At 42.0% G+C, this 24,657-nt stretch overlaps 1 protein-coding gene across 8 annotated transcripts in view; it reads right to left on the reverse strand.

The window, feature by feature from the left end:
• Positions 1–24,657, reverse strand: part of MTMR1 (myotubularin related protein 1) — a 61,534-nt gene that overhangs the window by 31,044 nt on the left and 5,833 nt on the right. Inside the window, exons 2-12 of one of the 8 annotated variants that reach the window (XM_078064508.1) lie at positions 24,401–24,506; positions 14,999–15,022; positions 14,394–14,420; positions 12,821–12,871; positions 8,756–8,831; positions 5,549–5,643; positions 5,067–5,174; positions 2,530–2,631; positions 2,140–2,223; positions 1,211–1,360; positions 134–322 (exon numbers count right to left, since the gene is read on the reverse strand). In XM_078064508.1, the coding sequence (XP_077920634.1) occupies positions 134–322; positions 1,211–1,360; positions 2,140–2,223; positions 2,530–2,631; positions 5,067–5,174; positions 5,549–5,643; positions 8,756–8,831; positions 12,821–12,871; positions 14,394–14,417 (879 nt within the window). In that variant the 5' untranslated portion in view covers positions 14,418–14,420; positions 14,999–15,022; positions 24,401–24,506. Of the gene's footprint in view, positions 1–133; positions 323–1,210; positions 1,361–2,139; positions 2,224–2,529; positions 2,632–5,066; positions 5,175–5,548; positions 5,644–8,755; positions 8,832–12,817; positions 12,872–14,393; positions 14,421–14,998; positions 15,023–24,400; positions 24,507–24,657 lie in introns of those variants that run through there. The other 7 variants (XM_078064510.1, XM_078064509.1, XM_078064512.1 and 4 more) reach the window with 7 other exon arrangements.

Genomic DNA, 24,657 nt, shown 5'->3' on the forward strand with positions numbered 1-24,657 from the left:
ATAGTTGGGGGCTGCTCAGAAGACCCCACCTTCAGGTGGGGAGGAACTCCGCAGTCTAACTGAACTGCATAACAACCTACGGCCACCACGTAACAAAAGAGCCACCATTTCTGTAACGTTACTGAGAACGTACCTTGTTGGTATCAGCGACACTATTTTGTCGGGCATCGAAGATGATAAGTTTGTGAGACTGTGCGTTAGCATCCATTATCGTTTGCAAGTATTTTTCATCTTCTTTGCAGCGTTTATCATTGGGACCCACAAGTGGCTGGCTGCAACGGGTAATCGTTGCCTGACTTTCTGGATGAATCCACGATAACACCTAGTGTTTGTAAGCAACAAACATTAGTACGGTTCCTAAAACAATATGTGCCCTGATTGCCAGGCAGTAAAAAGAAGTTGTCTTTTCAAGCAAGGCCTCTTCTGCATTTTCCTCGAAGGTGAGGGCTGAAACCAACGACAGCATGACAGTGGCTCTGAAACTCTCTGTGTCAGGTGGAAAGAAGTCTGACTAGATAAGCTCCAAAAATCCCCTTCCACCTCTCAAATTCTATGACTCTAAGGACAACAGAAACGAAGTCAAACTGACTAATGTCAAGCCTCACTCCTATTTGAATGACTCGTTTTATTTTGTCTCCTAATTTAAAAACATCTTTGTATCTTCACGATCACATATGTGGCACAATGAGGGCAAAGTGAAGACAGTGTCTTATGAGATCTAAAGCTAGGCCCCCAAACCTCCAGTTTTCCTCAGGTAGCCAGGAGACTCCGGATTATACCCGACCACAAACTCTAGGCTCAAAGACGCTCACTCCCTCCTTGGTTATAGTGAGAGTGCCATGGGTGGACATGTTATGTTCAAAGTCATCAAACTGCACATGTGCAGTTACACCTCAATAAAGCTGTTTAAAACACTTCAGCCCCTGCCGGCCCCTACGTTGGCTTGGGTAAGGGTGCAGCATTCCACTCAGCGTCTAAGAGAGTGTCTTTGCTCTAAGATGGCTTGACGAACCCAGCGATGGATGCTGTTAATGCAACAGTATGCTCTTTCTTGCTATGCCTTTGTTAGTCTCCACAGCCTATTGAGGGTGTTAGGCTTATTTTTTCACTTTCTACTTTGTTCACTAGAGTTTTTTTCTGTCTTGTTTCCTTCCATATTAGATCTAATACAGTCTGTGTTTATGCCTGAGTGACGATATTTATTACTTACCGGGACTCTGCCTTTTGCTCGAAAGGCTGCCACTTTTGAAAGGTCAGCATCTTTCACACTAGTTGGCACGACAATGACAGCAGGGTAGGTGTCACAGAGCTCATAGTTACTGTTCACTTTGGATATTTTCCAGCTCTCATTTGGCAAGCCCTGCAGGGTGTCAGAGCAAACTTTTGCATTTTCAAAAAGTACTAAGTGTGAACCACATCCATTTCTTATTTTCTCCAAAAAATCCATTCATAATTTGTTGTTCACTGCTACTTAAAAGTTTAAATATATGATTATCTAACATAACCCATTTCTTACCTATTTTTAAAAATGTAATGAAGCAGAATTTCCAAACATATTTTAAAATGGTAAAAATTACATACTAGAATCCCAATCCTGTACATTTCTTGCTGTGTTTTCTATAAAGAATGAGCATGGTATTGCTTTCGAAAAACCCATGAACGTTCTTTAGGGACACAGAAACGTTTTACAAACATCTACAGTAAGTAATATAAATCACCATACCAAATATACAGTGGACACAAAGATTAAATGTCATGAAAACAGTATCTTATTGGAACACCATACCATACTGATGTAGTCATGCCATACACTTAATCTAAGTTAAGCCATTGGTTTTGATCCTTACTCATCAACTCATTACCAGAATATCTAATAAAAACCATCTGGCCGATTCGCTTTTTAAACCCCTGTGCTAGTACTCCACTTGCCTTCTGGAAAAAGGCTGACTAGCAGCAGCATCAAAGGTCTGGCATCGGGTGAATGGGGCATCCCAGGGATGAAGAACCTACAAGTTAGGTAAGTTATACCAACGCACAACTTGTTTCAAACGGTTTTTTTCTCCACTAAATTTCTAACCTGTTAGAAAAGAGAAAGATGCTCAACCCATTATTTTTGGCTTGATAAGGACCATATTTTACCTGTCTCTTATATTCAGATACAGGATCATAAACTTTCCACCCATTCGTTGGAAATTTTTCTTTGTAGTTGAATGCAAAGAGTGTCTGGATACAAAAATCACAAAAATACACATGTCAGTTTTTCTTTGCTATATCATATACCCAACAGTAAAGCTTTTCATTCAGCTATGAGCTAAATATATTAAGATTTCTATTCTAACCTGTAAATTTGGAAGCAACACATTGGCACTTTCCTTAATCATTACATAGAACTGATAAATTTTAAATATCCTAATATTAGTCACAGAGAGAAAAGAGATAAAGGAAACCTCTGGAAAAAAGGAATAATTAAACATGACTTTTTGGACCTCCCCCCAACACACATGCAAAGGTGTATTTTGGTGTACTTGCCTGCCCATTGGAAAGAGGAAATGCAAGTTTGTTGAGGTTTTCAAATATCCCAAGTTTACTCTGTTCTTCCTGCTTATAAGCAAGTCGCAAGTTCCTCATATCCTATTAAACAATTAGCAAAACTCATTTAGTGAACATTTATTATCTATGAGTCAGACACCATGCTCTAAAGAGATAAACAAAATATTTGTATTCATTTCTCATGTGATAGATTACTTCTACTAACAAAAGACAACAAAAGCACCTCCAACAAGGTAACAGCCATTGAAGAAACTGGAACAAAGGGGACATGTTGGGGAAAGAACTCAGATGGAAGCAAGAAGAAGGTTAGTACCTGGAAGATGTGCCTTCAGGTCCTGTGCACTGACTGCTAAAGGTGTGCTACAGAATCAGCTGCGAGCATTAAGCTGCCCAAAGAGCCGACTGCAGATTTTGCACCATCCATAAAATAGAAATGCGACAGAGGTTTCTCCCTGCGCTCACAGCAAGGACTCTGTATCACGTCGAGACTATGTCCCTCAATGCGCTCCTTACAGAAATTACGATGCTGTTTCCCAGAATGTTTCTTAAACGCCCCACCATGAAAGCTGCTGGCCGAGCCCGTGGGAGTGCTCCCAGTGAGGTGGCTCTGATTTCTCCCCAGCACTGGTTTGAGCAGGGCCCCCTGACCTTTTTAAACCTATGCCGTTAAACACAAAAGTCTCATTCTTCTTAACATGACATGAAATTTGAAGATAAATATGACCACAAACAGATTAAAGTAAGAGCAATTCGGGAAGTGGCAAAGTTATTGTTGCAATATTATTTATAAGAGAGAAGAATGGAAATGACTGAAATGCCCGTCGATAGAGGTTGGTGCGCTGAGGAGCTCTCAGAAACCAGCGGCAATTCTGCACTGATACCAAGGAGTTCCAAGACACACCGTTACGGGGGAAAGAGGGGGCAGATGGGCTATGTAATACACTACCATCTAGGTTTGTAAAGACCACACGGACACGCCTGTGCGCCCACCTGCTGGGACTGGAACAAGGTGGCTGGGGGGTTGGGTGGCCAGAGACTTACTCTTCCCTACACACCCCTTTTGTACCTTCCGAATTGTGTACCACCTGTTAAAAGAAACCAAACCTTACGCCCTGCAAGGCTCTCAGGTAGGAGCTGAGAGGGCTGGGAGCATGGCCCTGGCATGCTAGGCTGGAAAACATTTTAAAGCAGCTATCAGCAAATCTCACCCCGGCCATGAAAACAGCTTCACTCAACAGCCCCAGGCACCTGCCTAAGCAACGTCACTTCCCAGTGCGCCCTCCCTCCAAGCTACTTTGACTACACACACACACACCTTTGTAGCTGATGGAGCTCACTTGCTATTTAGGATTGCTGAGAATGCAAATCATTCCAAGCAAAGGAGAGAGCAGGTGCGAAGACTCAAAGCCCGGGGGGGGGACGAAGGGAGGAGACACAAGGTGAGTGTGAGCAGCTGAAGGAACCGGACTAGCGAGAACGAGGGGAGGGTGGCCGGAGGCGAAGCTGCACAGGGCAGTCATCCAGCTCAGACACACAGGCTTTTGGTGAGTCTTCCCTCTAGCCTAAGGATGATGGGAAGCTACCGGAGAGTTCTAAGAAGGAAAATGTCAAGTTCCCAAACTGCAGGACCATCAAATCACCCCTCTGCTTTAAGTCCCACAACCACTTCACGCGGCTCGGCATGGGGAACCCTGGCCTGAGAAGGATGGATGCGATTTGTCGCAGGATAGCACTGCCCTGAAGTGCCCACAGGGAGTCTAGGACGCCAGTAGATTCATGATCTGCAAGAGTAAAGGATTCTTTGAAAAAATGGGTTCAGCTGCAGTCTGGGGCCACACCAGAGGGAGCTGTGTTCAGAGATGTGATCAAAGCAAACATCGGCAGGAATCCAAACCCTGACCGTGGAAGGGACCCTAGCAATTCCGCACAGATTCTCTTTCCCGGGACTTTAGGGTTGTTAACAAAGTGCACCCCGTGAGGTAAAGTCTTTGGGAATAAGACACACCAGTTAAAGTGTTTCGTAAATGACTACTCATTAAAATCATCACACACATTTCTACTTAATGCACTGGAGGAAGGGAAGAAAACCAAACAAGCATGGCTCAAGTGAAAATCCCAACATCATGTTTTTAATCACAGAATTTGTAGGCTATTGCTGTCTCTTCAGGAAGTCTCTGACCATCCACTGTTCTGAAAGGCCGTGTTAAAACAACAAACTGGAAAAAAGTATTGATCTCTGCTTTTCACTTGTTTCTCTGAAATGTAACAAATAACATCAGCACTTAGGTTATAGGTCCGTGTTTATTAGAATACTTCGATAGAAGACAAGAGGTTTACCTCAACAGCTTGCAGAGTAGTATGAATTAGCTGATACAAGATTTGAAGAGGCCTCTGTCCTGAAACCATGGAAGTTACTAACAGTCCCAGGGACTCTCACTGCCCAAAGACCGTGAAGAACGCGTCAGCAAAAGCTCCACACTGACCGCCCGGCAGTTTCACCTGTGTTCGCACCATACCTTGCACACAATCTCTATGCCACAGGAATTGTCCCCGTGGCTCTGCGCTCCAATCTTCTCAACTCTGCTAATCACACCAAGGGGAACATCGAGGACAAACTTCGGGTCCTGGGTTTACAAATTAACAAAGGCCTATCAGTGCCAGTCCTCAGGGCTTTCACACTTGAAGTCTTCTCTGGGTGAAAACACACGTTTAGTTTACATTTCCCCTTTGTCCCAACTATGAAACTGAAGCCTGATTTATAACATGCTTTATGAAGTCGATGTCAAGGCTACAGTTAAACTCCTCCCACCAGGTCTAAGTGTGACTTTAACAGCATTTTTTTCTAGATGCAAAATCTATTTCCAAATGTGCACAATTTAAAACTCACCCTGTGGTTCTCTCAGAGTGATGGGATTTCAGGGTTCTTTTTACTTTCTTCTTTATTGTTGACTGTGTTCTGAAGTGTTTTTAAAAATGAAATACCCCTTTAAAAACTTACCCTCTCTACATTCTTGAAGTACATCTTAAAGTCAGTCACCGTCAGGCTTCCACTCACTGCTCCCATAAATGGGCAGATGTACATGACGTCTTTCACTGAAAGAAAGAACCCCAAGTAGCAACTTTAGCCACAGACTTGTGCTTCAATAAATCTTGCGTTTCTAAATATATATATTTGTGATTCCAGTTTTCTAGGAACTTTACCTTTTTTATCACATTAAAGACACAGATAGTCTTCTAAGAAAATTCCATTTTGTACAACAATTCTGATTTGCTACTTAGTGGGGTTTTAAGTAAAGGGCCTCTTAATAAGTTACATTTTGTCATTGTTTTCCAGGTAGTTAACATTTTCCCTGAGTGATAAATTCATCATGTTCAAAAACACAGTAATTAAACTCTGAAGACCCCGGGCTGTTATTTCATCAGTTACTCCTAATGAAAGCTAATGCACCTCCAAAGGAAACTGTTTTACAGATGACAAAAAGTAGAACCACATCAGTGGCGTGGAAAACGACTTCTTTGCTTCAAATTCCTTATCAGCTTCCATATCAATTTTTATTTTCTTATTGTTAATATCAACATATTTAGTATCCCTATCGACAACGTACTGGAGTCCAGTAGGTGTGAAGCAGCTCACGCCTGTCACTTCTCTAAGTGCCCCTACACAGGAACAGCAGGAGCGTATACGGCTACAGAGGAGTCCGATGGGGACAATTAAAGGCACTGAAGTTGTCATCCAGCCAAGTTCTCAAAACACTTCCATTCAACTTTTCTATAGCTCAGTATGTACTGGGCAGCTTCCATTGTCGGGGTTCTAGGGGTAACCGGGCACAGTTCCTGCTCACAAGCAGCCAAGCCCTGTGAGAGGTGCTACACAGGAAATCACTATTATATGAGAGCCTCACAAATGCTATCATCACCGTGGGCACGGTAAGAGCTCAGAAAAGGACCCACTTAGCTCAGCAGGGCAGCAGAGGGTGAGGCGGGATGGGAGAAGGAAGGGAAGGAGGAGAGAGTGCAGAGTTGTTGGAGGTCAGTGTGGCTGGGTCAAAGGGTGAAGCAAGGATGACAGGACATGAGGCCAGGGAAGACTTATTCGTGAAGGTTCACAGCAGCTTTGTTTGTAACAGCCAACAAGGAGAAACGGCCCAAATATCTACCAAGAGATGAATGGATAAGCAAACTGTAGTGTAGCCACATAATAGGATACTGTTCAGCAGTAAAAAGGAACGACTTTTGACGCATTCCACAATACGGATATCAAAATAATTATGCTGAGTGGAAAAAGCTAGACAAAAGAAGAAAATACTCAATGATTACGTTTCTAAAACACTGTAGAAAATATAAATTAGTCTACAGTGGTTGGGGATGGGGAAGAAGGCATGGGAGGGAGGGATTATAAAGGGCCCAAGGACATTTCTGGGGGTGATGGATATGTTCATTATCTTGACTATGATGATGGTTTCCCAGGTGCATAATGTGTCAAAACTCTTCATGTTGTACACTTGAAATCTGTGTAGTTTGCTGTCTGGAGAAGAAGCAGAGGCATGACATATAATTAGCTCTGCATTTTAATCAGATCATTACAAAAGCAGCATGGAGGTAGGGCTAGAAAGAACTCCCAGAGAAGGAATAGTCAGAGAGGCCAGAGGACCACCAGGAGTGAAAAAAGTCCCAGAAGCTAAATGAAGAGTTTCAGGACGCTTGGGTGGCTCAGTCGGTTAAGCATCCAGCTCTTGATTTCGGCTCAGGTCATGATCTCAGGGTTGTGAGACTGAGCCCTGTGCAGGGCTCTGTGCTGGGCTTGGAGTCTGCGTGAGATTCTCTCTTCTCTCCCTCTGCCCCTCCCCCTGCTAAAGAGGGGGGGGGGAAAGAAAGAAAAGAAAGAAAAGAAAGAAAGAAAGAAAGAGAAAAAGAAAGAAGAAAGAAAGAAAGAAAGAAGAAAGAAAGAAAGAAAGAAAGAAAGCAAGCAAGCAAGCAAGCAAGCAAGCAAGCAAGCAAGCTTCAAAACCACCGATAGGATAAGCAGGGTTCAGAGCCACAGGCTAGGATACTCAGCAGCAGTATTGTTTGGAGGCCCTGGGAGAGCCCAGCTACTCAAACATTCCCTTTTTTTTTTTTTAAGATTTATTTATTTATTTTTATTTTATTTTATTTTTTAAAGATTTTATTTATTTATTTAAGACAGAGAGAATGAGAGAGAGAGAGCACATGAGAGGGGGGAGGGTCAGAGGGTGAAGCAGGCTCCCTGCCGAGCAGGGAGCCCGATGCGGGACTCGATCCAGGGACTCCAGGATCATGACCTGAGCCGAAGGCAGTCGCTTAACCAACTGAGCCACCCAGGCGCCCTTAAGATTTATTTATTTATTTTAGATAATGAGAAAGCGAGGTGGGGGGAGAGGGACAAGCAGACTCCACGCTGAGCATGACATGGGGCTCAATCTCATGACCCTGAGATCACAGCCCAAGCTGAAACCAAGAGTCAGATGCTTAACCAACTACACCACCCAGGCGCCCCTCATTCTTGACACAAGATGATTATACTGAGATGGAGCACACATCTTTGGGAGTGAGCAGTGAGGGAAGAAGGCAACACTCAGGCTAGCAAACTACTGCCCAGCCCAACCCCGGCAATGGTGAGATGAAAAGGTCACACCCAGTTGCCCTCCCGTCTGCCCACGGCACAGTGGACTCCCTGCCGAACGGCCTGGCGGGCCAGAGGGAGGATGGGGGTGCTCTACTCATGCCACTGCCCTTACAAGGCAGGGTGGCAACACACGCTCTTTTTCTTGTGCTCAAATTGTACTTTCTGGAATCTCATAAGCCACTGAAATTCTTTTGCCAAGTTCTCAAAACTGTTATTAGGATATGACATGGATCTTCTGTCAATATATTCTTATAGTGAAGGATTCCAAGGAAGCATTACATTACACTGAATGTCTAATCAGCCTTCAGCTCCTCAGGAAAAGGCAGGCCCTTCTTCTGTTGGTGATGTCACTGAACACTCAACTGGAACTTAGAGCGATCCTATATAGTCTTCTATCTCTTAAGGTCATGAAGACATTAAGAGAATGAACAGACCTAGTCCATTTGTCCCCTAATTAAATTGGTTTGGCTGATCTCCAGCACATACATCACCTGTGCTCGCAAGTAAAGTGCCATTTCATTTTACGGCTCTCTATAAGCGCGGTGTACTCATTAAACTTACCAGTGGCCTTGATGGATTCTCCTGGAAAGAGTGGCGTTTCTTCCATCTGTGCCAGCTTATTTCCATCTCTTAGAGCCTGGCAAAAAACCAAGCAGGAGTAAATCTCACTTGGCTGCTGCATACCTGAGAAGAATGGTGGTGTTCTGTGCTCTTGCTACATGGCTACAGAAGCGTGCAGACTGGATGCCCCCTCCCCCTACAAGACAATCTCAAAGCTCAGCATCACAGGACACCATGCTGCATTTTCTAGCAAATTGTTACACATATTTAAATTCACAGTTAGAAAGCATTAATACAGAAATGGCTTGACATGACAAAAAGATACTGTGACCACTACACAGACAGCTATTATAAGGTGCCTACATAATTTGGAAATAAGGTCAGAAAAAGGTTACCTTCTGAGCATGAAACTAACACAAATGAAATCAACATTAAATGTAGGTGCTTAGCTAGCTGTAGAAATTACCCAGCCTGTAAGCACTATCTAGTGTGGGAAACCCTGAGGTCTAATTGAAGTAACCAGGGAGGGGTCTCATGGCAGTAACATTACTAAGGAAAGCCCTAGGCTTTTGTACTGCAGCCCAGCTACCTGCGTGTGTGCACAAAGCGTAGGGGGTGGGGGAAGGGAGTAGCTAGTGGGCTTGTCAGTGTGCATCCCATCCAGGCCATGAGAGAGCGTGCGCTCATCTGGCAGACAGGGGTACGTCCATCACTACTGCGGAGCAGGGTGTGTTCATCGGGCTTTTCCCAAACCAATTCACCCTGCGCTGATTCCATGCTCACCAAGCAAATCACTAATGACTTATCAGGTTTCCTAACTACAATGATACTAGGAATATGACGTCTTGGATGGCTGCAGAGACACATGCCCAGATTTCCAAATGTCCAGGTTGGCCCTGCTGCCCACTAGCCAGTTTCTTGTGAGTTTGGTTGGATATAGTGCCAGATAGTTCAGGAGAGCTGAGAAAATGGTGTTCGAACTACAAAGCTATGGACCAGAGCCTGAACTCGGGGCCTATTCCAAGTTACTGCCACCCTGTGACATGCTGCCAAGGAAACTGGTCACTTTCTCCTCTGCATCTCTGACACAATGTGTCACGAATAAGAATAAGGTGTTCAAAACCCCAGCAATTCCCAAGCTGTGTTTCATAGAGCATTAAATTCCCAAGAGATGTGAATAGGTCTTTTTCGGTCAAATTTGGGTAATGTTGGGTTAGAGAAAAGCTAAACTGTGGGGTTTTTTTTTTATTATAGTGAGAAAAGTTTTTAGCATATTAATGTACACCAAATCAGCAAGAGGGCGCTAGAGTATGTCACATTTCCCATACGGATTTGATCAGTGGCTGCTTTCTCCAAAAAATAGTTAACATCAGGAGGCCACTAGTGTTCAGTGGAAAACAGGTCAGACAATACTGTTTTCAGCATAATTTTGTGAAGCAAAATATTTAAAATGGATTAGAATTTATAATTCTAAATTACTGAAAATTATAATTCTAGATTATTGAAAATTCAAAACTAATTTTTTGCATAGTCGTAAGAATACTTCAATATGTTTTGTTAATGGGACTTAAAGGTCAATTTAAAAACCCTATACATCATAGTTTTATCATTTTTATAAAACAAAGGAAAAAGGTCAAAATATAAAAAGCAGGGGCGCCTGGGTGGCTCAGTCGTCAAGCGTCTGCCTTCGGCTCAGGTCATGATCCCAGGGTCCTGGGATCGAGCCCCGCATCGGGCTCTCTGCTCTGCGGGAAGCCTGCTTCTCCCTCTCCCACTCCCGCTGCTTGTGTTCCCTCTCTCGCTGTGTCTCTCTCTGTCAAATAAATAAAATAAATAAAATCTTTAAAAAAAAACTTAAAAAAAAATATAAAAAGCAAATTCCATGCTAACTGTCAGTTGGGGTATGTCTGTTCTACAGGAAGGGTACAAAATGATGCGGTCCATCCTCCTTATCAAGATACACGATTAAAAGAATACAGATTAAGGGCTCATTATTACCTCTGAACAATTTTATTCAGCTTGATGTTTTGGTCCAGATTGGTTTTTAAAACACTTCAGTAAAATTTTTTAGGGACATAGAGAACCGTTAAAGGGTAAATGGAGAATTGTTAATGGATTCATTTTTATACTCACACCTGATTTGGAAACATCTTTTATCAATAAAGCATAAGCCAATATTTATACTTCTAAATGTCCAGTTTTAGAAATACTAACATCACCAATCTTAGAAGTCTTAATTTGAAGTTCTGCTTTCTTTTGCCTGAACCAGTGATTAATTTTACAATATAGTTACAAAGTGAGAAAGCTAGTTCAATCAATATCTAAGTTTAGGGTTACTTCAAATATTACACTGTTAAAGCTTATTTTAATGGTTAAATATTATCATATATAGACCTAAATTCCTTAACTTATATTTAAAAATAAATGGGGATGGGTTATTTTGAAATATATGTACCAAAGCAAGCTGTTCCAATCAACTGAACCTGGAAGGGGAGCGGGGAGGGGCAGGGTGGGGGGGGGGATGTGATTCACTTTAAGCTTTATAGCGAGCCACATCAAACACTTTCAAGTCCTCTACACGGGACTAGCTACTAAAAAGTTGCAGATGGGTGACACCAGTGACTGGGACCACTTTGAGAATGTACAGGGCTCTCAAGATTGAGGTTGAAGATCAAATATGTCTCTTCTTTTCTGATAGTCATGTTAAATTTGGCTTGAAATACCTGTGCATATATATGAGGCATGGACGTGCTGGTAAGACATGAGACAAACCTTTCACTAATAATAATTCAATCTGGGGCATGCTTTATAAGTGATGGAAAAGCAACTATCAGAACAAAACAAATGATCCCACTGCTTCTGATTTTCCCATAAAAGTTTGATTTTGTACAGGAAACACATTTAGCTTTAGCTTAGAAATTCAAGAGAAGAATGGTTTCTAAAGGCTCGTTATTTTGTGAGTACAGTAGATTCCCTTAATAAAGCTAGTGTTAGGAAATGGGACTCACACTTGTGCTACATTAAGCTTTGACTGCAACTACCAAGTTGCACAAGACATGATTTGACCCTTGATTTATCCAACCCATGTACAGTACAATCAAAGAATGGAATATTCTTGTGGACAAAATTTGATCTCATGAACGCACTCATTCCTCTTGGCATCTCTGCTCCATGTGTTGCCCAGTTGAGGAATTCCCTGTGATGATCTCATCCAAACCCTGTTCCAGTGACCCTGAAAGTCCAGCGGAAGGCCCACCAGCTCCCTGAATTTGTCCCTGAAGACTCCAGCCCACCAGACGGCCCTGGCCTCTCTGCTACTTTTCTCATCATGAATCGAAGCTGCTGGGTGGACAGTTTCTATAATGGCTGCATGCCAAAAGCAGTGGTTTTCAAATCAGGTTCTTCAAGGTGCTTCCAGGGTCACCAAAGGAGGGTGGGCTGGGCAAAGGCACAGCTGAGCACGGGGGTAGCTGACCATGCTTCCCTGGAGCTGCTCTTCTAAGTGCTTTCATACATGGAGATTCTAAATAAGCTTTGGAGAAAGTTCTGAGGCTTTAAAAGACTCCAGAGGGTCTTGAGGAACCGAGCAAAGAGTAAGCACTCAAGAATCTTGATGCATGATTTTTTTTTTCTGATTAATAAATATAACCCACATGGACTCATTCTACAAATACCTACAAGGTACCAGGTACTATGTTGGGCACAGATCATGCAAATTTGAATAAAGCAAAGTCTATAACCTCAAGGAGCACCCTGAGCATATGCATCTGTCCCCTCTCAATCTCTGTGAAGGCATTTCAGAGTCCTGCTGTGACTAAGACTCCTTACCTCATAGCTAACCCTATCTGGGAAAACTGAGAAGCACAGATGAACAAATTTCTGGTTGACAAAATGTTGGATAAACCAATTTTTGCAAATAATGTCATAATGGAATCTACCAAACTTGGACAGGAGAGCACTACTGTAGTGGAAAAGCATTTGCTTATCATCTAGAAATCTAGTATGAAATGGCTTCTAAATACACGATCTGTAGCTACAAACAGATGAACATGTAGAACTTGCCACCTGATCAGCTTCGGCTTCAGAAGGGTAGCCATTGTGTTCTTCCTGAATCTCCTGCACAGCACCAGGTGCATGGACAAGAAAGGGCAAAGAGGAGAAAGAGAAACACGTGCAAACAGACAGGTGAAAGGACAGAAGTTCTTTTTTAAAGAGACACTAAGCATGTAAAAGTTGACACACCTTTCACGGCTTTGCATATATCACAACATTTTCCCCCTTGGAGTTAGGGAAATAACGTGTTGGTCATCTATAGCATCCTCAGCCTAAAATGGAGTATCTATTCTGTGCTTGTGTTGGGGTGGAAAAATGAAAAGCAAACAAACATCATGGATTTCAAAGAATGTGCGGTCTATATTAAATCAAGCAATACTATAGCATATGGCAAAGAAACAAAATAACAGACACATAATATGCTCATAGAACATAAAGCATACCATAGTAACCAAGTAAAGGGCAAAACCAAGCCAAAATACAAAGGCAGTTCATAGACACGTATTTTAAATGCAGTAAAGTACTCATATACTCTACAGAACTATTGCTCAGGGCTCAAGTCCACTAGTATTAACAAGCTTTCCACACACATGCACATGCACAGATTACATGCTGGAGACATATATATACATATAATCTGCAAATTATTGCTAAATAAATGTTGTGCTTTATGAATCAATACCGTATTAAAGGTTTCTAATTACAGTATCAATGTTCTCCAAAGAAACAGCTAAAAGGTCACATATCTTTAAGTGTTTTTGAATCTCTTTAAAGGTATACTGTGCCTAATTTAACCTCTTCATAGAATCAATTCATTTTTGAAACTTTAAAAATTGGACTTTCGGTTCAGCAGGTGATAAAAGAACATAAATGCTGAAGACGCCAAGATGATAACCCCTTTTAAAAGTTGTATCAGCTCTCTGAGGCTGCAAATATTAAAATTTGGCATAGATATATTTTTTCTTCATGAAACTTTGGTTCCCATGACTATATTTCTCTAAAAGGCAATCAGTGAAGAAGTAGCAAAGCTTTACAAGAACTTACTATTTCTCCCCTTTCATTTTTGTCAATATGGTGAGATCGCTACCTAATTCATTGTCCTGCTTTATCATCAGACTGGATTTACCACAGTTGGTACGGCTACCATTCAAAGCAGGGTCATTTTTAAAATGCAACGGGTTTTGAAATTTCCATTTTTTTAAATACAAAGAAAAGGAATCATTCTTTGATAAAATTTTTAAAAACAGAAAAATGAATGACTAAACAACAAAAAACTACACAGTACTTCGAAGTCCATGCAAATGGGAAGCCAAACACTGATATTTAACAGTGTGAATCAGTGAAAGAAAATGATTCCCACAAGTAAAAGGAAATGTGGTGAAAACAAGATTAAACAGAGATAAACCAACTGGGATAACAAGAATTTGACTTAACCTGCTTATTTTTGTACTACTTCATTGGCTTCAGTAAGATTAACCATTTTAAACTCAAGTCATTATTCTGTCAAAATCCACATTATTTTCATTGAATGGAAATAGGTTAATTTTCAACATCTGATACTCAGGTTCAAACGCATGCACATTACCAATCTTTGTCTTGCTTTATGCATATTCTGAAATAAAGGGAAGGAAAGTCATGAGGAAAATATAAGCGACAATCCACTACTCATAACAGCTACATCTGTATTTTAAGAAATATTAAATGGAACTGATTCTGTTAAATTTATCCACAAGACTGGCACTTCTGCTCTTTAGATTCAGCATGCAAACAGAAAGGTGACTTGAAATCTCACTTAGATAGGATGGACAGCAAATCACCACTTTGTTGGTGCTGTTAAATTCTTTAGCATGAGTTATGTGGTAGGCGAGGTGAAAAGAGGACTCTGCAGGCCTGGCCACAGGAGCCCCTGGCATGAATCTCCATTTGGTCAGAATTCATGTAGCCCAACAAGTCAGTACTGCACACTGGCATCCTGCCCTCACACACACTGGCTTTCATCGCACATAAAAACACCGTAACAAATAAAGCGTTTCTAGTGAACACTTAAAGCTATGACACGGCACAGCAAGTTGATCGGAGTGACTCATAAACCCAGTGAGAAGGCAGAGAACACTAAATAGACTAAGTGTTCGATCAAGCACAGAGACACACAAGTAGGAGGTCCATGTGCCGAAAGCCACATATCCTTACCCTTATATCAGGCCTCCTGAAAACCTGTTAGTTAAAATACAGAACATCATCATCATGGACACATTACTATTGACCTGTGAAAGATGCTGTTAAGCTCACCAGCCCATCCCGATGGAACAGAATAATCCTCTAACTAAACCAACCAGATCAATCCTAACACATTTGCCCTCCAAGTTTTGTTTGCTATCAAATCAATCTTAACACATTTGTCCTGTAATTCTCAGGCAAGTCTCTGATTTGGAGAAACTTATTGCCCTTAGGCTAAGACAAACTACATTATTTTAAACACAAACCCCTTCTGTCAAGTACCATTATAAGCCATTGTGAACAGGCTGTGTATGAAAAGTTCAGTTGTGTGTCTGTTTGGAATACTGAATGCATTTTCCCCATAGAAACAATGACACAAAACGGCGGTTCTGCTCCCAAAGCAGCCCACAGAAACAAAACAAAAACGGAACCCAAAAACCACAAAGCCCCCACACTTGACCCAGAGCACGGCTCAGCTGTTTGCACTAATGGTATCATAAACCCTAGTTAGCCATAAATCTTAAGCTGGTTTCTATAGAAATCATATTTCCAACTCGTACTCGGGACTCCAAAATGAAACTCCCTGCTGTGGCTGCCCACCCCACCCCCCCCCCCGCCGGTGACTGCCCCTCACCCTACTGCACAGGGAAGAGGCAGCTGCAGGTGGGAAGAGGTAGCTGGTTCTGCTGGGAGGGGAGGGGGGAAGTCAAGCTTTATTAACCCTCGCCCGTGACTTCTACTTGAACATGCAGTGTATGCATCGGGGAAGCTCTGGCTGGAGAAAACACCCAGAGAATGGATGGAAAGCGAGGAAGACATGAATGTCTTGTTCCTCAATCCACAGTCGGAAATCCTACCATCTAACCACCATATGTTCTAACGGAAACAGATTAAAAAAAAAAAAAAAAATCAGCGAAGGTTCCAATTATCAGCTTTATAGGTTTTACTCAGGATAGATAAGATCATATGACTACAAGGCTACTGACTTCAAAAAACATCATTGTATCATCATTAAAATACCCTCTGATGTAAAAAAGGTTCTGAATTAAGTGATGATACAGTAGCTCAAAAACCTAAAGCCCATAAATTCCTAAATATAGACTAAACTAAAAAACCTAAACCTGGCTTTTTTTTTTTTTTTTGCAGGAGGGGGCAATGGGTATGTTTATCCTCTTAATTGTGGTGATTAAGAGGTGTGTACCTATCAAAATGTATCAAGTTGTATACTTTAAATGTGAATTACACCTCAAGAAAGTTATACAAAATCAAGAAAATACACGCCTATGTTAGTAAACAACACAAAATGGGGCACAGATGGCAATACAAACTCAAAACAGAAGGTCTCCCCTCTCCGAGCATGTTCATTCCCTAGTGCATGGTTCTATGTGTAGTGCGAGTAGCAGAGAGGAAAACAGTGAATTTTTTCCCAGACAAGCACCAAGATTTAAATTTGTATAAAAGTCTGCATTGGGGTTAAAACTCCCTTCCTCTGCTCTCAGGTTCTTTTCAAGACATCGTTTGGGGCACTCCGCACCAGAGAGGCGAGGGCTCCCGCTGACCACCTGCTCCTGGTAAGGGGGTCGGTGTGCTCTTCTTTGCCCCCCTGGGCACTCCGGGATCTGTGCCCCAGCGCACCGGGAGGGCACGGCCTGGTCTCCCTGAGCGGTGGCGAGTCTGCCTGTGTGAGCCCCGCCCCGAGGAAGAGGCTGCAGGTGTCCACGGCTGCCTCTGGACCTCCCGTGGCCTCACACCTAAGCCAGGCCCCCCAAGCCAGCTTTGATCAATTATCGTGGTCTAACTCTGTTTGGCTCCTGTCTTAATTCTTCATAAGGTAACAGCGGACACCACTAAACCTCCAACAGTGTGGAAGGACTTCAGGAAGTTGTCAACCGCGGCCAGTGCCAGTGATACAAATACCAGCAAGCAGATGTGTTGAAGGGGTTGTGCTAGATGCTTCACACGTGTCATCTCAGCCCTCCTGACCCTCCCAGCCACTGGGAAGGAGATACTGTTATCCCCCCGTGACAGATGAGGGAACCGAGGCAGCAGGAGGTACAGTAACTCACCCAATGTCACACAGCCAGCAACAGCAGAGTGCGAATTCAAACCCAAGCTGGCTGGCTTTAGCGCCCATGTTCTTACCCTCAATATGCCACCCCTCCCCGCCCCGAACCTTTGCCCCTTCTGAAGGAGGTTGACAAAGGCCCTCAAGGCTTAATGCCCAGAATGTCCTGCTCTGCCCTCCTCACTCCTCTCACCACATCTTGTTTACACATCTATGTCAAGCCTCACCACAGTCCAACTTGAACTATATGTTTTGGTGTCTCTTTCCCCTATTAGGAATTCCGTGCAGCCCAGCCCCTTGCACATGACAGGTGCTCATATCACGACTGTGGACGTGCATGGGTGTTCAGTGATCAGACTGTGTTCCTCCAGTATTGGTTTGTACTACCATACACATTTATGTAGACTGACAGTATACAGTAAATAAGGACCGTGTGCATTTCATGCATAGGCTGCCCTATTTAATAGATTAAACCTCTGCTGTAACACCCATTATGCAGATGAGGACACTGAAGCTCAAGAAGGTTAAATAACTTGTTGGGCAGCTCGTTAATTACAGGACTGGGACTCAAGGCAAAGTGCTCCGAATCCAAAGTTTATGATCTTTTTGATAAGCCACATTAGACAATTTTAAGTCAAATAAGTATCAGTGTTTTATAAGTGACCTGTTTAGAACTTATGCATCTAAGAGGCTTCTTTTCAAGAAAACACTGTGATACTGAAGTAAAAACACCCCTGTTTTCTATTTTAGGCGTGAAACCTACAAATAAAGTAATTCTGCTGTAGCTATCAGATCACTACAAAATGAGTTAAAAAGAAGGTTTGTACCCTGCTCTGAAGAGTGAACTGTTGGCTCAGGAGATCATTCCTCTTGCTGTTGGTGTCTTAATAACCAGAATTCTACCCAGCTTGGTGGTCAATGGCTGGCTAGAGTCAGAGGCCCAGGGCAGGTGAAGACAAATCTTCACTTGCCATCAAAATATAACCCCGGTCTTTGGGAAACTAGCCACACCTGAATCTTGCCTGACCCCCTTTGTCAAACTTTAGCCTGCAATAGTCATTTTCCACTCTCTGAAGCCCTCCAGGAAAGGTGATGAAGGAGCTGTTCATGTTCAATTCCACCCTCGATGAAACAAGCTGGCCCCAATTGCCACTTAGGAAAGGGATATTTGTAACTCAACTAGTAAACTGAGATCTGATAACTGCTGATATCCTTTCACTAACTAAATTCTACCATCTTTACTAGCATAACTTTGTTTCATTTAAATAATACTTCTGATATATCATGAGTTTTAAACAGCGGTCTGTAAAAATCTTGACTTTTCAAAAATTAAATTTTAATTTTGGGATAATTGTAGATTCACATGCAGTTGTAAGAAATAATAGATTCCACGTATCGTGTCATTCAATTTCCCCAATGGCAGCATATTACAGAACTATAGAGCAATGTCAGCACCGGGGAAACGGACACTGATACAATCAAGATGCAGAACAATCTCATCACCAGGAGGACCCCTACTTTCACCCTTCTATAGCCACATCAGCTTCCCTCGCCGTCCCTCCCCTTCTTAGCCCCTGGCAACCAGTAATCTGTTTGTGACTATAATTTTGTTATTTGAAGACTGTTACATAAATGGAATCATATAGTATATGACCTTTGCTGAGTGGCGTTTTTGGCTCAGTGTTAATTCCCTTAAGACCCGTCCAATTCTTTTCTCTGTCCTTTCTATTCTGCTATTGAACCCATTCATTGAGGGTTTTTTTTTTAAATTTCGGTTACTATATTTTTCAGTTTTAAAATTTCCATTTGGTTCTTCTTTATCATTTCTCTGCTGAAACTTTCCTATTTCTTTTCTCTCACTTCCTCTGTTTTCATTGTTTCAAGCATATTTGTAATTGTTTATTGAAGCAATTTGATGATGGCTTCTTTAAAATCATTTTCACAGAACTCTAACATCTGTCATCTCAGTTCTGTCACCTATTGATTCTCTTTTTTCATACAGTTTGAGATCTTTCTGGTTCGTGGTATGATGAGTGCTTTTCAGTGGCAATCTGAACATTTTGAGTACTAGTTATGAGAGTAGGGATCTTACTTAGACCTTCTGCCTTCGCAGGCTTTCTCGGACACTGCTGCAGCAGAAGCAGGGCTTCCGCCTCGTTGCAGTCAGGTAGGGGTAGAAGTCCAGGTTCCCCACTCGGCCTCCATGGACACCACGGGAGGGGGGATTCCTGGTTACTGCTGGGTGGGGGAAAGAGTTCCAGCTGCCCACTAGGCTGCTACGGATATCTCCCCAGCTGGCAGTGGCACGGAGACCTTGTTACTGCCCCCGACACGGCCTCCGCCGACGCCACAGCGGAGGGTGCAGCCTCCTTACCAGCGGGCGGCTGGGGAAGTCTGAGTCTCCACTAGGCTTCTTCCGACACCATCACCACCGCACGGGTTCGGTGGGCCTCATTAGATCCTGGCAAGAGAGGGGGCACCTCTAGGCTCCCAACTTGGCCTTGCTGGCGGGGTGGGTGTGGGGCCACAACTTTTTCTGTGGTGTTTGGCTAGAGTACAGTGGGGAGTGCCTACAAGTTTTCTTTTTGCTAGGCTGTCCCTTTCCTGGTCCTTCGGCTTGAGAGAGTAGGCTTTTATTGTCCATGCCTGTTGGCAGTTCTGGGTTGCTGGCTTCTTCAGCAACAAGTCTGGGACATATGTGGCAGAAACTAAACCCAGGGACTCACCACCGTGTCATTCCTTGGGTCCTGAGATCCCTGACCAGTCTGCCTTCTACTTTTCAGGGCACTCTTATGTTTATTTTATAGCTGATGTCCAGGGTTTTGGGTTGTACTTAGCATGAAGAATAGGAAAATGTACATTGGCTCCATCTTTCCAGAAGCAGAAGCCGAAATCTTGACAATTTTTTTTTTAAGTTTTTAAATTCCAGTTAGTTAACATACAGTGTAATATTCGTTTCAGGGGTAGAATGTAGTGATTCATCCCTTCTATACAATACCCGCTGCCCATCACAAGTGCACTCCTTCATCCCCATCACCCATTTCACCCATCCCTCCGCCCACCTCCCTCAGCAACCCTCAGTGTGTTCTCTAGAGTGAGGAGTCTATTTTATGGTTTGCCTCTCTCTTTTTTCCCCCTATGTTCATCTGTTTTCTTAAACTCCACATATGAGTGAAATCGTATGGTATCTGTCTTTCTTTGATTTATGAAATCTTGACATTTTTAAGAAATAATTTTTCCTGACAAGTAACCCTGGGAGATAGGATAGCACTCTTCTAGTGCAGTGGTTACAAACTGGAGGCCTATTGCTCAAACAGGCAGTAGGAGGGTGTTATTTTACATTGTTTTTAAGGGGACATGCTGCTTTCCATTGCCCCCTCCCATGTCTGCCTAGCTTGTAGACATCTGCATTTTTTGTTTAGGATCCAGAATTTACTCACCATACTAACTTGTTAAATGATTACACTTAGTACAGGACCTCTCCATTTTCTCTTTTTTCTTTTGAATGTTTAAAGAAGAGATCTAGCTACTGTGTGTACATGGACAAGGGGATGAGAAACAGAGGTGGTGGGATAGTGATGATGAGGTCACTTCTACTAATGACTCCTAAAAAGTCTCGTTACAACTTGTAACCGTATTATTTCATCTAATCTATGGAACATTACATTCAGATCCTGTTCTTAAAATCTTTGATAAACTCGAGAGACTTTTACTCTGTTAGCCCAGTAAAAGTGAAAAGCAATTGAGTTGAGTTGGTAGTGGGGCGCAGGGAGGGGGTCAAACAAAACATTTTATTACATTTCTAGTAGTCTTAATGATCGGGCTAATCTTTAGGATGACTTGTTATTAAAGCATACATTTATTAATTTAGTTGATCCACAATTCAACATAATAGCTATTTACCTTTTCAGCTGGGACAATGTTTCCCAAATTTCTGTCATTTCATATACCATCTCTACAAGTTTGGTTTGCTCTCTCTCTACACCGCCTATACTAATATTAGTATTTATCTTTATATTGACTTTAAATCAACTCCTTTTTCATACTTTGCCTAGCTCTATACAATAACATCCATTAAAACACAAGTTCAATGTGCTACTTTTTCTAACACATATTTAAAACAATTATATAACTGTGAACATACGTCCACAGACATACCATCTAAATTTATCTCATGTGATAAAAGTGATAATCTTACCATAGTTTGGGTGATCTGACCCTGAGCCTATTGTCAATTTATGATATGAATAAATAAAACTGTTCTCAAAAACCTAACCTGAGTTGCTAATTATTCTGATTTGTAAGAATGTACCAGAAACATATGGTCCCATCACCAATTTCAAAAGCTATAAACCTAGGAAGCCTAGCGTTTCAGATTTTATTATACGTAAGAAATATATGAGGCCCTTGGTTCCACACCTACAGAGATTCTGGCTCACTGGGGGGGATGGGGACCACTGAAGCTACATTTTTGCAGACACCCTGGGGAGTGCTGATGTGGGAAAACCCTACAGTGGACAGGGCAGGGGGACAAAATTTTAAATGCACTCTAGCTTTTCAGTGGGATAGCTGTCCTGCTGAAAAACCCCAAGTCTAACTATGTGATATTAAGCAAGTCACCTGACATCTCCGAGCCTTGGTTCTCTCATCTGTTAAATGATCATAATAACAGCTACGTCCTTTGGTTGTTTTAAGGCTGAAATGGATTATATGTCAAAAAGTATTACAAAGCCAACAAAAAAAGTATTAGAAAACCATAGAGCCCTATACGTGCTCGTGGGTTGATGAGGAGGATGTAACACCACCCTCAGCAGCCTACAAGGAAAAAAAACAATCCGCATTTCAAATCAAGATGCAAGTGCTCGGCTCCATAAACACCTGCTCCCATTTAATTACTGACATCAAGCTTAACCTATAATAAATTAACCCCCATATTGTGTGTGGGTTTCAAATAAGATATCTGCACAGTAGATAATTTGAAATATTATTGACTGATGCCTGCAAATTAGATCCTCAAGGAATTGTGTCTGGACCTTCAGGAAAAACCGCATGCAATGGTCCCCGTGCCAGGGGTATTCCAGAGTCCCATCTTGGGGGCTCAGATTTTAAGAACTACTTTATAAGTAGCATATAAAAGTATTCTTGTGGTTTACAAACCTTTTACACTTTTATTATTTAAAAAAAGTCTCTTCTTAAAGAAAAAACTCCCGAATTATAAATTTAACTCTGACTACAGGGCAAATATAACAAAGACGATTAGAAAACATGTTCTCTTACAATCATTCATCAAAAGCTTTAGCTATGATCTGATGTAGGTACCTAAAATTCAATTTACAAAATATAGAAAAGCCTTCTTTTTTTTTTTTCAGAATGCCATCTGTTAAACCATTCCAGCATGAGCTAGTTCTGCTACACAAAATTTGTAAATAGACTAAAATCAAAAAAACGTCGTTGCTTCGTGTTAAAGCACAGATTCAGTCTAATCTATTAATGTAGAGGTTAGAAAGCTATGCACATAGTCAACATTCAGTCTTTTCTAGAACCCACACAACACTAACAAATATTCAAGCATAATGAAAACATTACAGTTAACTCCTAATTGTCTGGAAAGAAAATCATTCCAAGGCCTGAGAGCTATTCTCTGCTAACATGGGTTCTTGAGCCTCTCTACTCAGCAGGGCAGTTTCTCAGCTAAGACGGGGCAACAGGGCGCCTAGGACTGGTGGGGTGGGGCAGCTGCTCAGCCACCAGCCGCTCGGGCACCAGTGATGCAGCAGATGCTCCTCCCACCTGCAGCTGGCATATCTGCCCAGCTGGGTTTGGAACCCCAGGAACCCCAGCTGCTCCTACGTGGACAAACATGAAAACCAGACAGCAGGGAAACCTATTGAGAGTGACATACTGCCACTCTTCTGGCTGAGCAGATTATCCAATTTCTACTAATCCAAAGCCCTGCTTTCCTCTGGTAGGCCTAATTAACAGCATCGGACGGCTTGGATGAAGTACAGCATGATAGCCAAATTTCAATTATATGGCCTCTTGAGTCAGTTTCTGCACTTGGTGTGTTATGAGATAGAGAGGAGAGGAACGGAGGCCAGAGCCCTTAAGCAAGGAGCATCTATTAAAAATTAATTAAGATCTTTATTGTAGTTCTTGAACTGTTTGTAAGACTTGGTGCCTGGCAAGGACCATGATTTTGAGACTGTTGACTGAGGGTAGTCTGGGATACTAAATGTAGTTCGCCCATACTTGTGAAAATCAATTATCTTTTCCAAGCAGGCACAGATAACTATAATAAACTGAAACCTCAATTCAAGCAAATGCTACTACTGCAATGTAAGCACGGTTTAATAGTTTGTTGCCATTAAAACAAGGTTAGTCTTAGCCTTAACAAAGATGGAGCGCATAAGTTTGTGATTTTTTAACTGAGTCAACAAGTATTTACTGAGCACCTGTAATATTCCAGGACTGTGCTGGGAAGCAGTGGTGAGTAAAAGAGCCCCAGTCTCTGCTGACAAGGAGCTTATCATTCTCAACTTTAGAATAAACAGAGAATACAAATTAAGGACCAAAAAATGAGGCTGCCCATACAATATTCTGGAGTTCTGCAACTTTTTGCATTGTAGTATCACATGTTAATGCTGAATACCCACAGGTAGTACCTAAATACAGACACAAATTGTGAAGCTGGGAAATACTATCAGACATTTTCTGAAGTTCAAGATATGATCAAAGAAAATACACGCATTTATTATAATAAAATGTAAAAATACAATATGTAATATAATAAATAATAAAATGGAACTGGATTTTTTAAAAAAAGGATCATAATCTAAAGACAGATTTTCCTCTCAATTACAAAACCGTGAGTACATATACTAGATTCTGGTAAAAATTCTCCTCTAAAGTTCAGATCTAACAGAAAATCTTTCACCTTTGTTCCCAAGCAAATGTTTGTTGAGCATCAAGGGGCCAAAGTCTCACTCAAATTAAAGATGCAAAGCTTCTTGGTGTGCCTGGGCGGCTCAGTTGGTTAAGTGGCCGACTCTTGCTTTCTGCTCAGGTCGTGATCTTGGGGTCGTGGGATCAAACCCCACGATGGACTCCATGCTCAGCACGGAGTCTGCTTCACATTCTTTCCCCCTTCCTCTCCCTCTCCCTCTGCTCTTCGCTCCCCCTCTGCTCCTGCCCCCCACCCCCACCCCACGCACGCTCTCCCTCTCTCTCTAAAAATAACTAAACAAAATCTTTAAAGAAATGCAAAGCTTCTTGGTACATTAAAAATGAATTAAGGACTCAATGCTGCTTACCTTGTAGTCTCTGGATACATTTTCTGATGTCACTGAACCTGAAATCTGACTAGAAATTGTAGCAGCTATAAGCTGTTTACACCATTCAACATGTGATCCTGTAGGACTAAAAGAAATAGTGTGATTAAAATATTTTAAGACGTCAGCTCTCAGTGAAAAAAATGAGCACTGACTAGGGATATATGTACATTTCTTTTTTTTTTTTTTTTAAGAAAACAAACTTTTATTAGACTATTTGGTTACCTTTACATTTAATA

The sequence above is a fragment of the Halichoerus grypus genome, chromosome X, assembly GCF_964656455.1.
Source record: "Halichoerus grypus chromosome X, mHalGry1.hap1.1, whole genome shotgun sequence".
Classification (NCBI taxonomy): domain Eukaryota; kingdom Metazoa; phylum Chordata; class Mammalia; order Carnivora; family Phocidae; genus Halichoerus; species Halichoerus grypus.